The sequence below is a fragment of the Rhinolophus sinicus genome, linkage group LG01 (assembly GCF_036562045.2).
Source record: "Rhinolophus sinicus isolate RSC01 linkage group LG01, ASM3656204v1, whole genome shotgun sequence".
Taxonomy (NCBI): domain Eukaryota; kingdom Metazoa; phylum Chordata; class Mammalia; order Chiroptera; family Rhinolophidae; genus Rhinolophus; species Rhinolophus sinicus.
This window is the reverse complement of record NC_133751.1, coordinates 107,660,103-107,675,713: the sequence shown is the minus strand read 5'-3', so window position 1 is coordinate 107,675,713 and position 15,611 is coordinate 107,660,103. Positions and strand designations below refer to the sequence as shown.

General features: G+C 52.5%; 1 protein-coding gene across 1 annotated transcript in view; it reads right to left on the bottom strand.

Annotated features, from left to right (window-relative positions):
• Positions 1 to 15,611, bottom strand: part of WNT7A (Wnt family member 7A) — a 64,220-nt gene that overhangs the window by 27,067 nt on the left and 21,542 nt on the right. Inside the window, exon 3 of the mRNA XM_019753572.2 lies at positions 13,130 to 13,401. Within this exon, the coding sequence (XP_019609131.1) occupies positions 13,130 to 13,401 (272 nt within the window). The remainder of the gene's footprint in view (positions 1 to 13,129; positions 13,402 to 15,611) is intronic.

Below are 15,611 nucleotides of genomic sequence, written 5' to 3'. Positions count from 1 at the left end.
TCATGTGAAGACATCAGTTTCTACTCTGAGTGAGTTGGGAGCCATTGTGAGATTATGGGTGGACGGAGGATGATTATCTTACATTTGAAAAGACTTCAGGGTGCTAATGTGGAAGCAAAGAGACAAGTTAGGAGGCTATTGTATACTACGCCAGGTAGGAGATGACGATGGCTTGGACCACGGCATCAGGAGTGCAGGTTCTTAGAAAGGGGAAGACTCTGGATAGATGTGGTAGGTAGAACCAACATGGTTGACAGAGTCAAGCACAAAGCCTAAGTTTTTGGCCTAGACAACTGGACGATAGAGCTGCTGTTTCCTGAACTGAGTGGTGGGGATGAACTGAGAGGGTGGGGCAAAGCAGGAGCACATTCACATTCGTAGGAGAAAGAGCAGGAGGAGGGTTGGGACAGCAGGGAGCAGGAGGGTGCGGCTGGGTACACCAGGCTTGGATTTTACGGGCCCCTGTGCTTGAGTAGCTGTGGCATGGGGCTGCAAAGAGCAAGGGCAGGGCCCTCTCCTGAGGTGGCTGCTCAGACACGACTGAGATACCCAGATACCTCACCTGTCTTAGAGAGGGGACTACCAACATGGGAATCACACTGGCTTGGTCCTCTTGTGACCCTCTCTGTTCAGTAAAATGAAAATCTCAGTGACCTCTTGCACATCTCCTCCCCAAGTCCTCCTAGCACGCTATGTGGCAGGTACATGAAGAAAACAGAGTTTTAGACCCAGAAAGAACTTTAGGAGTAGAATTTAGGGATTAAAACCTCACATGGCTTTAAAATTCCTACTACTACTACCAATAATAACAGCAATATTCATAATAGTAGCTACTGTTTCCTGAGCACGTACCACGCAGGCAGCAGGGGCTCAGCACTTCCTGGCTTCACTGCACTCGACCTGCACAACAGCTCTGAGAAGCACAAACTGCCATCGGCCTTTCCCCAAGGAGGAAACTGAGGCTTGCAGTAGGGGGACTAATCATGTCATGTGGCAAACAACTTGCAAAGTTGGGTTTCTTATTACAGGTCTTTCCACGGCCATTGCATTCCCATCTCCCCACATGAAACACAAGCCCAGCATCTACTCATGAGTCAAGAGCTCGACGTGGCTAGGTGCTCCCTGACCTGCCTCCACACCCAGGGCTCTCAAAGCCCAGGAGAGCAGTCCCTGCAGAGCCACCTCCCAGCAGACTGAGCAGCACCCAGCCAGAGCTTTAGATGCCGTGCCTGCAAAATGGACACAGTTATACTGCCGCTTGCCACTCGTTTGGAGTAGAGTTATGAGGCTAGGCCATAAAAGTGTTAAAGGAAGGTTTTGTAAATTATAAAATGTTTTTAAAATACTGTTGTTAGAATCATTATTGTTTCAAAATACTACCAATCCTTCCAGGCCTCTCCCAAATACACACACACACACACACACACACACACACGCTATTGTGCTATTGAGGGCTAAGAAGAGGCCGCATAGAGCATGGGTTGCCCGAGGCAGGATGGCTGGGAGGGAATCCTGCTCAGATGTTTTCTACCTGGGTAACCTCAATACACTACTTAACTGCTCTGTGCCTCAGTTTTCCTTATCTGTAAAATGGGAGTAACAAAAATAAGGCCTTCCCTGTAATTTTACTAACAATTGTCACCCCAATAAATTAAAAAAAAAAATAGGGCCTTCCCTGTGAGATCATTTATGGAGAGCACTTGGAATGGGGTGGGCACATGTTGTGTCAGGTCTTGAGAGGGGCACACAGAGCAGCTGAGTGCGTGTCTCATACTGCCCATGCCCCACTGGCCCAGAGCTTGTCCCCCTTCCCCGATATCTTTGGGAGGCCCTGAGATCAGATGAGCCCTGACTCTGCTGCAGCTGCGACTGCTCAGGAGCCTGGGGCACTGCTCAATCACTGCCTGGGTCTCAGCGGCCCATCTGCAGAATGGAGTTAACAAGGAGCCCCACGGTTGTTGGGCCAGTGAAATGGATTAAGCCATGTAGACAGAGTGCTGGGACAGAGCAAGTGCTCACCACTATGAGCAGTGACTAGTATTTGCATCTTAAATGCACACTGCCAGGTGACAATTAAAAGAAGCCCCTTTGTCAGGCAAAGAGTCCTTTCTCAGAACAGAAGAGAACCTGGATTAGCAGCACAAAGAACACACAAGTGTTCAGAATTAGGGAAAGTGACAGCAGCCTCCTCCGCCCACTTCCTCCGCACCCAGCCACGCCCCACTCCTCCCTCCTTCCCTCTAGGACCGGTCCTGCCCCGCCCCTCGCCTGCCTTCCTCACCACCCTTGGCTCCCCTCCCTTCATCCCAGCAGATTTGATAACACCCAGGAGTCCCAGTCCCCCTCCTGAGGACAAAGGCAGCAATTGTCCCTGTGGGCGCCTTTTGACTTGCTCTCACCGTGGTGTAACCGAGCCTGCTCGGCTTTACCTCACTTGGGAGGCCCACCAGGGCCTCCCCACACGCCCCCTCCCCACCTCGGGTTGGTTTCAAATGAGCTACAGGCTGAAGGGCGAGCAGCCACACTGGGAATTCCTTCCAAGAGAAATCAGATGGCCACTATTTGAGACGTTCCCCCTTGCGCCGGCGGGAGGGGGAAGACAGGGAAGTGAAATGATTGGCTCTACCCCTGCCTAGACCTTCCCGGGTCCCCTTACTGATCACACTAAGTTGTGTGCTCTAAGCCTGCGGGCGCTGTCCAACACACCTTACTGCGATGGGAATGGAGCTGTCTAATATGGTAGCCAGGAGCCACCAACACGTGAACTGGGGACCTGAATGAGGAATCTTATGTATGTCATTAATGGAAATAGTGACAGGTGGCCTGTGCCCACTATACTGGACAGCACAGGTAAAAGTCCCCACTCAGCTGAGGGCACCCAGGCTGAGTTCTGGGAACCGCCCAGGAGGATTCTGCAGGGGAAGACGATGTGGCTCCCCAAGCTGCCTTCACCACCGAGCATGCCCAGAAACTCCCTTAAAACAGGAGGTGCCGCAGGTCTCTGCACAGGCATGGGCACTCCAGGCATGCCCTAGTCAGGGCAATTCCTTGCCCAGTGTCACCTTGAAACCACCCCCCGCCCCACAACAGCCCAGATTCCCTTCCTGCTGGGGAGGGGCAACATGCAGAATTCTCCTCTCCATACAGCTGAGTTCCCTCCTGGCCCAGAAGTGTCCTCTCCCAGGCAGATGACAGAAGCCTAAGGACTGTCCCAGGGCCACAGTGACCAGAGTGGGAGAAGCTCACAGTAATCCACAACCCCCAAACTACTAGATATCAGGGCTTTTTTTTGGGGGGGGGGTAGGGGGTGGCTGAGGACTGCAGTCTCTAAGTTCCCCAAAACAGTGGATCTGAGAATCTTAGGATAACATCTTAGAATCATAGCATGTCAGAACTGGGGGTAGGGATAAACTCACTCAAGTCCAGGAATCCCCGGGACCGGTGAGACAGTTCAGTGGTTAAGAGCTGAGTCTGGAGCCAGACTGCTTGGGTTCAGATCCAAGGCGGCACCTGCCACCTGTGGGGGCCTTGGGCAAGTTTCTTAACCTCTCTGTTTCTCCATTTTTCCATTTGCAAAAATGGAGAGAACAGAAAATACTAAGCTTGTTGGACTGTTGTGGGATTAAACTAGTACGTGCATTTCAAGTGCTAATGTCAGAAGCATGTCTTTATTCTTCCAGCAAAAGTATATCTGCCTTCCCTCTTCTCACTTTCTGGTAGCAAGTTCTCTCTCACTGGAGCTAAAACGCGCATCATCCCTCATCCCTCCAGTTCTTGGGTCCCAGTCCTGCCTGCTCCCTCTGCCATTCAGTGACTGAGGCTACCCCACCCCAGGCTGAGCTTCCTGGGTGGGGTGGGGGTGCAGAAGTGGTCTGAGGAGCCCATCTAGAGCAAAGTGGGACCCTGAGGACCAGGCTCCATGACGCTGGGGGCCACAGATGTGTCTCTTCTCCATGGGAAGGTCTGTTCCTGCTCTGCTGCTGCTGCCACCACCATGGATACCTTATCTTGTCCCCTCCCTTCCCGGGCACTATCCACTGATATCTCTGTGGCATCACTGACCAGACCTGGCGGGGCCCTGCCCTTGCTGTGTCATCAGAGAAAACTGGAAAAACCTCAGGCCTTCTGGGCGTTCTCCACCTGGGCCTGGGCCAGCTCCCGTCTGCTGTCTCCTCAGCAGCTCCTGTCCTGGACCTGTCCTGGCTTTTTGCTTTGGTCACGCTTACTATGGCCTAGTCATCCCACAGGATTGTCCCTGATGGACCTCCCAGACCCCACATCAGCCCCTCACCCAGCCCGGCACCAGCTACCTTGGCCAGACACAGGGAGCAGGAAGGAGGCCGGGCTGGGAGCTGTGCCCTGGCGGCGAATCCTGCTCTTCCACTCTCTGGATGCGTGCGGTCTTGCCAAGGGCCCTCTATGTCTGGTGTCAGCCTCTCATCTATTAAATGGGCCCAAGGAAAGAAGAGTTCCTGGTTCTAAAACTGTTCTACAGTTCTCCTGAGCACTGTCCGGAGGCCGTTCTCCTCCAGAGGTTGTAGGGCTGAGGAGAGTCACCAGACTGAGCACATAACAAGACAGAAAAATAAACCTTGGCCTCAGATGTGCACCTTATACAAGAGTTAACTCAAAACGGGTCATGGAACATTGAGGACATTACACTCAGTGAAATAAGGCAGTGACACAGGACCAATACCATGTGATTCTATTTATATGAGACTTAGATGAGGGCCCTGGAGTAGTCAGGTTCATAGAGACAGAAGGTAGAATGGTGAGTGCCAGGGGCTGGAGGAGGGGGAGGAGGGAGTTAGTGTTTGATGGGTACGGAGTTTCAGTTGGGAAGATGAAATGTTCTGGAGATGGATGGTGGTGATGGCTGCACAACAGTAAGAGTTAACTTAATGCCACTGAACTGTGCAATGAAAAATGTTAGAAGGATAAATTTTATGTTGTGTATATTTTACTACAATTAAAAATAAATTTGAATTAATAAATTTTTGAAAGATATAAACCTTTGTTGATTTATAGTTAATTAATTAATTAATTTAAAAACAGATCACAGATTTAAATGTAAAACTACAAAACTTTTAGAAAAAAGTATGGGGGAAAATCTTTGGGAACTAGGGCTGAGCAAAGAGTTTTAGGCAACACCAAAAGCACTATTCATAAAAGGAAATAAACTGGACCTTATCAAAGTTAAAGACTTTTGCTCTGCCAAAACCCCATGAAGGTGGATGAAAAGAGAAGTGATAGACTGGGGGAAAAAATATTTGCAAACTCTATATATGACAAGACTACCACCTAGAACATATAAAGAACTCTCAAAACTCAACAGTAAGAACATAAACAGTCTAATTAGAAAATGGGCATAAGACATTAATAGACACTGCACTGAAGAGGATACACAGATGGCAAAGAAGCAGGTGGAGAAATGTTCAACATCATTAGCCCTTAGGGAAATGCTACTTAAAACCACAGTGAGATACCACACACACCTATCAGAATGGCAAAAAGGAAAAACAGTGACAACACCAAATGCTGGTGAGGATGCAGAGAAACTGGATCATTCCTACATTGCTGGTGGGAATGTAAAATGGCACAGCCACTCTGGGGAATAGTTTAACACTTTCTTACAAAGCTAAATGTAAAACTACTATATGATCCAGAATTTGTACTTTGGGGCATTCCCGGAGAATAACACCAGGAACTTTATGTTCACATCAAAACCTGTACACAAATGTTCATGGCAGCTTTATTTGTGATAGCCAAAAAACTGGACACAACCCAGGTGTCCTTCAACAGGTGAATGGCTAAACAAACTGTGGTCCATCCAGACACGGAGTACCACCCAGTAGTAAGAAGGAAGGAACTAGTGACACCCCCTGCAACATGAATGAATCTCCAGGGAAGTGTGCTGAGTGAAAAAAGCCAATCCCCAAAGGTTACAGACTGTGTGGTTCCATTTATATGACATTTTTGAAATGATAAAATAACAGAAATGGACAACAGATCAGTCCACCAGGGATTAGGAGCGGGGTGAGGGAGGGAAAGCAGGCGATGTGGCTCCACAGAACAGCGCAGAGGCCTTCGTGGCGGAAGCGTTCTGTGTCGTGAGTGTGTGGCATCCTGACTGTGACACTGCACTCGAGTGTTACAAGCTGTTGGGGAAACTGGGCAAAGGGCACACAGCATATTTCCATATTCTCATAACTACATGTCAAGTTACAATATCTCAACATAAGAAGTTTTATTTTAAAGTACAAGAAACCAAGTAAAATTTGAATTTGAGATAAGCAACAAATAATTTTTTAGTATACGTATGTCCCACACGATATTTGGAATATATTTATACTAAAAACTATTTGTTTTATCTCAAATACAAATTTAACTAGAACTACTGTTTTGTTTTGTTTAAATCTGGCAACTGTACTCCTGAGAAATTCCCCAAGGTCAGAGCAAACATTTGTCATTTCATTCATTCACTCAACAAATATGCCAGGCACTGTTCTAGGCACAGAGGGAAGCAGCTGTTAACTCAGCCGTCCCTACCCTTGTGGTGCTGACATTGTAGTGGGAAAAGACAGGCCATGAGCACATAAAGAGCTGTGTAAATAAGATAACTTCACAAGGTGATAAAGCGTCACATAGAAAATAATGCAGGGTAGTAGACAGAGAGAGGTGATGTGGACATAGGGGAGGGGAGTCAGGGAGGGCCTCCCTGAGAAAGGGACATCTAAGCAGAAACATGAAAAAATAGAAGGAGTTTGCTATGCAAAGATTTGAGGGAAGAACATTCCTGACAGCGGAAACAGCATGTGCAAAGGTCCTGAGACAGGAACAAGCTTGGTGGACCCCAGGAGTGTGTGGGTGCAGACAAGGCTGGCGTCCATTGGTCCTAAGTACCCTGCGTCTTCCACCCACACATGTCAGACCTGGAAGACCCTTCTGAGACCACCCTTCCACGGTGGGCATTAGTTTCTCCCACCATGGAAAAAAACCAATGCCCTAAATGGACGACATTTGCCCAAGGATGCCCCTGGTCCAAGTCCCTCAAGTTCTGGCTAAAGGCCTTTCCATCTGGGAAGGTGAGAACACACACCGGCTCCTGGATCTGGGGCAGGAATGGAGGGCACGGTGGCCTGAGGAGGCCTCTTCACAGCCCGGCCTGGTCGGCCAGCTTCAGGCCTGGCAGGGCCTGGCTCCTAGGCCCTCGACGTACCACCACTGACCACTCTATCTGGTGAAATATGCAAGTGGCCCTCAGGACAGTGAAGAGAAGCATAGCTGAGCAAGCCTTATCTGGGCCCCACCCCAGCGGCCTACCTGGGTCCCTGATGGCCCCTGACTCAGGCCTGCCTGTAGCCAGGGCAGGGTGGTAATCCAGCTCCCAGGAGCACCCAGACCAGACGGGGCAGGGCAGGAAGGGACAAGACCGGCACCCTCTGTGAGAAGAGGCTGGGCAGGGCCTCGGAGGTGACTTCTCACTCAGGTGGAATTCCATCCTCCTGAGCTCACCTCCCTGGGAGCAAGCAGCACATTCCAGCAGGGGCCAGCCCTGTCCCAGCTGGGCCCCTATCCCCAAGAAGGGATGGCTGAGGGCCCCTCCCTCCCCTGAGGCCCCCAGAGCTCCCTGCACCCTTTACTCCCAGCGTATATCAAGGCCTTCACAGCGTGGCCCAGGTAATATCATCACGGAGGCTCCAAAAGGCTAGTTCTTGGCTGGGGTTCCAGAACTAGGACATAGCGAAGCTCAAAGCACAGTCTGGGCTTCTCTGCACCCGATGGGGCGTCTGACATGCTCAGGAATGCATCTGAAGGGCCCACTCCTGACTCTCCTCCCACCTCCATGACTGGTCTGCTTTCATAGCCCTCCTGCCCCAGTGCTCCCTTCCCGGAAGCTCTTTGGCTTTCCCACTTGAATCCAACAGCTGGACAATCCTACCAAACACCAGGGCTTCTGTTACCGCCTCCTGCTGGCAGCTGCCAGGAAGTGGCTCTAACCAAGACCTCTCCCCAGTGGCCCCTGAGGCATGCCCACTTGCTGACTGCAGGATCTCCCACCCCATCATCCAAAGCTACCCCAATCATCTCTGCCCAGATAGGTTTCCCCCTGCCCCAGTTCCTGACCCCAGTGAGGGGTGGTGCTCACCCATCCATCCCCAATGCAACCGAAGGCAGGTCCTGTCTATTCTGCTTCCCAAACTGTTGTTTTCCCATCCACCCTAAGGCCTGTGCTGGGTATGGACAGCAGCTGCCTCCCTATGCCCCTTCACTCAGTTCTCCACTCTGTCCCGGAGAGGACAGAGACCTGCCCACTGCACTGCCCAGCCAGAGAGTCCTCAGGAATCTTCACATAGGGGCAAAGTCCCGCTCCTTGGCCCAGCATTCAAAACCCTGCATTTGGCCTGACCCCCTCTTCAGCCTTGTGGTCCATTACCCCCCTCTCCCCAGACACACGGAGCCCGCCCCACCCACAGCCCGACTTCATGCTTTTATAGATTCTGTTACTTCTGTCTGAACTGCCCTCCTTCTTCCCACCTGCCTTATCCACCTGGAGGACTCCTACTCATCCTTCAAAGCCCCGCTAATGGTCCCTTCTTTTTCCCCAAGAGGCCTCCAGACTTCTCTGAGAGGAAACCACGCCGTCCTCTGGGCTCTTTTCTGAGCCTTCTGTGTGGCATTTCCCCCTGGTGTGAGCCCAGAATTGTAATTTTTGTTCCCCTTGTCTGACTCTTTCACTAGACTGAATATTTTGAGGGCAAGAATCATGGTTAGTTCATCTCCTCACTGCCCAGAAGACTGGAAAGAAATTACTCAGAGACGCAAAGATCCTAGCACCTGAAGATTCCAGCCCAACACTTCTGATGCCTCTCTCTCCGTCCCGACCAAAGATGCCATGACTGCAAACCACACGCGTGAGGCTGTGAACCTAATATTCTACAATCCAAGCCTGAGTTATGGCCCTAGAATTCCAACAGGGAAAGGCTGCAATTTCTGTCTCCTCACCTGGTCATTCTTATTGGAGCCTGCAGACCACAGCATTGCGTGAGACGATGAGGGGAAGGCCAGCACAGCCAGCGGCGCCCCCACCGCCTCAGCCCTGCGGCCCACATCCACAGGCCTGCACCTGGCTCTGCCTGGGGCTTGGACCCAGACTGGAGACCTGTGAGGGCAGGATGCTTCCACGGTGTGTATTCTGCCAGCTGAGTTAGTGGGCTGCCCTGGATCCTCTTCATTGGGCCTGCTAACACCTCTGGCCCTTGGGACACGCACCCCTCCCTGACTTCCCCTGCCTCCTCCTTTCTGCACACCAGCTGCCAACAAGCCCCAGAGCCCGTCGTCAGGTTGAGTCTTGTCTCCTCACAGCAGGAGTGAGGGAGCCAGTGATAAACACATCTGTGATCCTTTCCAAGACACTCAGCCAGGAGCGGCTGCTGGCTGGCCCTTTCTCTCCTGTTGGTTCCCCACCTCTGCCGTGCGTGTGTGAGGCCCACAGAAGCCTACCTAGGGGGAGGTTCTGGGGTGGAGAATAAATGGCACATAGCAAGATCCTGGGGCATTTTCCGTGTGTGCCGTCACCTGGCCCTGACCAGCACCTGGGGATCCAGAACAAATCAAGTATCACAGTCCCATTTGACAGATGGGGAAACTGAGACCCCAATTGGGGAACTCAGAGCTGATATACACTAAGCCTTATTTCCCCCAGCCTAGGTGGTTGTCCTTGTTCCTGACCACTTGGATATGTGTCTGGACTCTTCGGATGCCCTGTGGCAGAGAGTGAGGGTCTGGCCACCCCAGGGCTAGGATGGGAGACCAGCTTCCTGCTGTGCTCTGGTTGAGCACTGTAGCCACTGCCCTGGGTGCCCAAGGGCCAGTTGAGACTTTCACTGGACCTCTGTTTGCACTCCCACACCACAAAGGTAGTTGGCCAGGTCTTTCCCTGTATACACTGCAGAGTCCCAAATTCCACATCTTAGCTCTGGAAAACACATAGCGTCAGGTTGGAATGCTGTTCCATCTACAACGATCCTCACAAACCAGAGTGGAAGCAGATGGGTGGAGGGAGAGCCCTTCGGCTAGTTTCCCTGAGCTGGAACGGCCCAGATGGCTCTAGTCCAGACGGCTCCCGCCCTGGTACCGCCCGTGGCCTCACTATGCCTCCCTGGGGTCAGTGTCTGTGACTTCTGCCCCTTCCCTGTTCTAGAACCATCAGTGGCTCCCCAATGACCCCAGGTACTCAGCCATTCACTCTGTACATATATAGATCAACTCTGTATGCCAGCCTGGGGGGTGCAGCTGTGAATGAGATACATGGGGTCTCTGTCCCCCTCAAGTTTATGGTCTGGGGGTGGGGAGAAAGCCCAGGAGCAAGGTGACATCCAAGGAAAGGCTACGAAGGAATTGACAGGGAAGCTTGTCTGAGGAAGGGACTTCTCAGCTGAAACCTGAACTGCAGCCACAGAAAAGTCTGGGGGGAGAAAGCAAGGCCCTCACTCGGCCTGGCAGGTGACTGTGCAGGCTTCCCAGCTGCTGTTACTGCTGTTATCCCATCAGGGATCCACAGATCAGCCAGTCTGGTCCCCTGAACTTGCCCCAAGTCCCACTACCTGCCCACACCAGAGCTGGGTTGCCTTCCCCTCTCTTCCCTTCTTAGGCAAACCTCACTCATCTTTTGGGGTCCACCTCCTCCAGGAAACCCGCTGAGATTGGTCATACGACTCTGACAGTTTCTACAGTCTGCACCACCCAAGAGCTGCCCTGAACAGCAACCACGGCCCTCACGCCGGCTGGAGCTGTGTGGCTTATCAAACCCTCTCCCATTTGATATGCACTGAATCGTTCTTACTCCACACTAGGAATTCTCTTCTTTAGTTCTCCCAGTGGCCCAACCAGGAAGCCACAGGTGAGGAAACTGTGGTTGGAAGAGGGAAGGCAGTTGTTTTCCTTCATCAGCCCCCAGGGAGTGAGAGCTTCAAGGCTAGGAGGGAGGCTGTGATCTGTGACCTGTGTCCTAAGGAGTGATCTGACCACAGAAACCAGGAGGAATGAACAGCTGAGAAGCCCAGAGGGATGTGCTGGCCCCAGGCAGGAGGTCCCAGCCACAGGACTGAACAGGTAGGGCCAGGCAGGGCCTTGCTATTTACCCCTGGACATCACCCTGGGGCAGGCCAGGTGAGCGCTTCTGCCAGTTGGATCCCCATGGCCACCTGGGAGGCTCTGACACACAGGATGTGGCCAGAGGCTGGAGTGGAAGATGGCTGGAGGCGTATTGAGGGCTGGCGGGAGTGCCAGCTTGTCCCCTCCCATTCACCTGCAGGGTGTGCAGGCTACCCCCCAACACCACTTACCAGACAGACTGCCTCCTGCCTGACACATGTTTGCACAACTTGAAATCACACCCACCCTGTGCTGAGACCTAACTGTGTGCCAGGCCCTGTGCTAAGTGCTCTCTTGCCTTGTCTCCTTCCCTCCTCACCTCAGCCCAGAGGACACTCCTGACAGCTCTGCTTCCTTCCTGGGATGGAATGAGTGACCCAGCTGGGATCTGAACCCAGGCAGTCCACTGCCAGCCCACAGGCAAACCTCTGACCACCCTGCCACCAAGCATGTGGTGTGCAAAGAATGTCAGCTGGAGAGCCAGGTACGCTGGCTTCAAACTCTGGCATTGCTTACTAGCTGTGGGGCCCTCAGCACGTTCCTTAACCACTTTGCTTCAGTTTCTTCCCCTGTAAAATGGGCGTGATGCTGCCAGTGATTTTAGGGAAGCTGATGCATCCAGCGCTGGAGGACTGGCTGGCCCACGCACGTGCTCTAGAACAGATCTGTATATCTGTCACCTGACGGGGCCGCTCAGCCCACACTTAGCCAGTAGGTTTGTGTGTTTAAGCCTTTTTCACCTTTTTTATATTTTTAAGAGTTACTAGTGATTATCAGTTTTAAATGCCAACACTTAAAAATGCAGTGATTGTACATAAAAATCTGAGTCTAAAGGGGGTCTGGCCACTGAGGGCTGGCATCCCTGCTGTCACAATGGGCTGGAGCCGAGCTGGGGTCCCCATAGATGGGGTCTGCATTCCTTGGTCGCCTAGTCCCACTGGGCACCCCCATCTGAGGCCCCCAGGGGTGTCAGCACAAGTCCTGTCACTGCAGTGGTCTGTCCCCCACCCAGGCAGCACCGAGCCCTCCCACTCCCTCTGCCCTGGCTCACAATTCTCTGTGGACCTCCAACCCCACATCGAAGCTTGTCCTCTCCCAGCACGTCCTGGGCCTGGGGCTCCAGGGGGGGTTGTGAGTACCTCAGCTTTCAAAGGAACTTCAGAGCCCACTCCCAACCCCAGGGCACCGCCCAGGCACTGCTTGAGCCAGGCAATACTGAGTTGGGTACCCTGAGATGACTGGTCAGGCTGCCTCTGCCAAATACTTCCTGGGATAAAGAGCTTACTCCTTTCTCGGGAACACTCCATGCCTCCGGGCCGAGGCGTGTCCTCACCAGGGCCTGTCTCTTTGTGTGTGACATGCCCACTCCACCCCTCAACCCCATGGCCTTCCTCTGTACTCTGGACCTGCATACCATCTGTTCCGTTCTCCCGGGATGGGGCCCCTTTCGATCCCAGCCATCTCCACTAGAAACATCCTGGAACATCCCTACTCTCTTCTAAGCTGAGCCCAGAATCCAGGAGGATCTGAGGAGGCAATAAAGAGGAGATGGTCACCTCCTTTATTTTGAGCTCTAGATTTGGGTTGAGATGACCAGTGACATGTTGGTGGCCCTGCCCCACCATGATGAATCCTACTGAACTCACCTCAACCCCTGCCCACAATCAGAGTTTTGTACAGATGATTTTGTGGACTTAAGGGGTGGAGTTCACATGCATCCCTCTTCCCATCTTGCTGAGTTATATCCAATTTGTTTTAACAAGGATTCAGTTATTTGATCTCTCTAGTAGCTTACAAGCTTCATGCCACACACAGATCCTGAGCAGAAGCAAACTGACGACAGAGTCAAGAGAATGAGGCGGAGGCTAGTGCCCCGTGGCCCATCACCAGGGACCCCAAAGCAGCCCCTGTGAACAAGCTGTACGATGCATTTCTGTGGGAGCCACCAGCCCCGCCCACCCTGGCTGCCTACCTTTCTGCCGGCTTCGTTGTTGTGTAAGTTCATGAGTGTCCGGGCATTCTGCTTGATCTCCCGGGCGTCCACAAAGACCTTGGCGAAGCCGACACCGTAGCGGATGTCGGCGGAGCAGCCGCCCCACTTCCAGCCCTCGTCCCGGTGGTACTGGCCTTGCTTCTCCTTGTCGCAGCCACAGTCACTCAGGTTGCCCTGGGTACAGGCAGCTGTGATGGCGTGGGCCACCCCGGCAGCAATGATGGCATAGGTGAAGGCAGCCTCCCGGCTCCCTGCAAGGAAAAAAGGGGAAGGACAGGGGTCAGGTCCAGAGCATCCTGGGAGGAGGCCGGGCAGATAGGAAGGGAAGCTGAGCTCGCTGTCACAGCTCCACAAAGACCCTCTGAGCACTCATTCCTTCCCTCCAGGAAAGCTCTGTCTGGGGGTTGTGACGATGCCTGAGCAGCCCTGTCATGCACACACCCACTAGCCTCCAGTCACAACATACCCTTAGGCGGTTGACTGGGCACCAGGTTGCCCAGCCTCCGGCAGCGACCCCTCTGTCCATTACTACCCCTCCCACCACACTCAGCATCGCGGTGTAAACTGTACATGTGCGCAGGGCTCACAGCTTGTGGAACAAGCCACACTGCAGCGTTTCCTGGACACCTACAGTGTGCACAGGCTCTGGAGCCAGCGGCCTGGGCGTCCGTGCCAGGAATATTAGCCAGGGACACCCCCTCCCTGTGCCTCAGTGAGCTCAGCTATAAAATGGGAACTTTGCAGTAGTACTTTTCTCACGGTGACGACAAAGAACAGTAAGACTTTGCCCTATAACAATTGTTTTAAAAGTGTTCTTGTTATCAGGGGAGTGTAGGTATTTCACAACAGAACTAGTGTTTCTTTAAAGTCTGAATCCTGACCTAAGGAGCAATTATACGAATTCTACTCTGGGGAAAAGAAGATCTCAGTGGAAGTTGTATGACTTTCATATTTCTGTGCCATCAAATATAGGTTAAAATATGAATTTTGGAATTCTCTGTTTAAATGGGAACTATTGGCCTCCTTGGCCCTAAATAAAAGGGCTGCTATTTTAAGTTGATTATTTTATTGTAAATTAATCCATCCTAACTTTAAAATGTGGTTGAAATTTTTTCTTATTAAATGTTCAAAAAATAAAAATTAGACGTTAAAGAACAATTTCCCACTCTCAGCTCTGCCTGGCTCCGGGCAGCTGCCCGTCACAGTAGCTCCTGTTCTCTATTGGCCCCTATGATTACTGCTGTGTGTCACCTGCCACTCATAGGTCCGTCTCCTCTTCTTCTTTGTGCTCCTCTCACTAGACTGTGAGCACCTCCCGAGAAGGCTGGGACCTGGCCCCCTTCATGTCTGCATCCGCAGGGCTTGGTCCAACACAGAAGGCAGAGGCTGGGGAAAGGGAGAGTGGTCTGCCCATGGTTATGTGGAAAGGGGCAGGTATAATACACCAACAAGAAGGTGCAGTGGAGAGTCTGGGGAGCTGCTGAGAAGTCGCTTTCCCACAGGTCTTCCGATCTGTTTGAAGATGGCCCAGCCAGATGGTGCTGGGGTAGGAGGGTCCTAAGTAGCCAGGCTGCAGGAGAGCTGCCACCAACACTCAGCCTCTTTGGGCCTCAGTGTCTGCATCTGAAAAATGGGCGGTGAGCAGCATCTACTGTACAGGATGAAGGTGAACCAAGGCACTCTGTGGGAAGCCCTGTGTGCAGCACGAGCCCCAGACGGGTGGTCAGCAAGTACACTCTTGGTGCCAGCGTGGGGTAGGGTGCAGGGAAGGCACCTTGGAGGAGAAGACCCCTGAGCCCAGAGCACACTGAGGAAGCGGAGCTGACCAGACGTGATAGGAGAGAAGTGTTTCAGGATGTTGGAATGGAGATGGCTTACGCAATAGGGGAGGAGGTGGGTGAGGCCACCTCCAAGTGGCTTCGAGCCCCAGGTCACTCTGACCCACACTCAGACACACCCTTCTCCCACCCACCTGTCACCTACCTCGTGGCCTCCCTCATGGGGCTGCTGAGACACAAGCAACCTGCACCTCCTCTCCCCAGCCCCGACTGTCACTCTCCACCTGCAGACACGTAGGCCTGTCCATCTGCTGGACTGCTGGCTTCCGTGTGCCAGGGCCACATTGTGGTGACATTCATGGCATCTCGGTTAGCCCAGGGGCTCAAATGCCAGCTTTACCACACAGCTACCAGGTTCCTGACTCTGCACACATTATCGTATTGTATTGGAAGCCATATGTGTGTAACACGTGCCTGACAGAGGGCCTAGGACAGAGCTGCTTCAATGGAAGTAGCTCCAGGGGGACGTACACACAGGCTTGCCTTCTAGTGTGGCGCTTTGGGAGGCTGGGTAATACCTGCCAATGCTTTCATTATGTGAAATTAAGAAATGATGCATGAGATCCAGCCGTGCTTGGCTGGGCTCTCAGGAAGGCAGGGAACTTTGGGGCCACGTGTTGAAG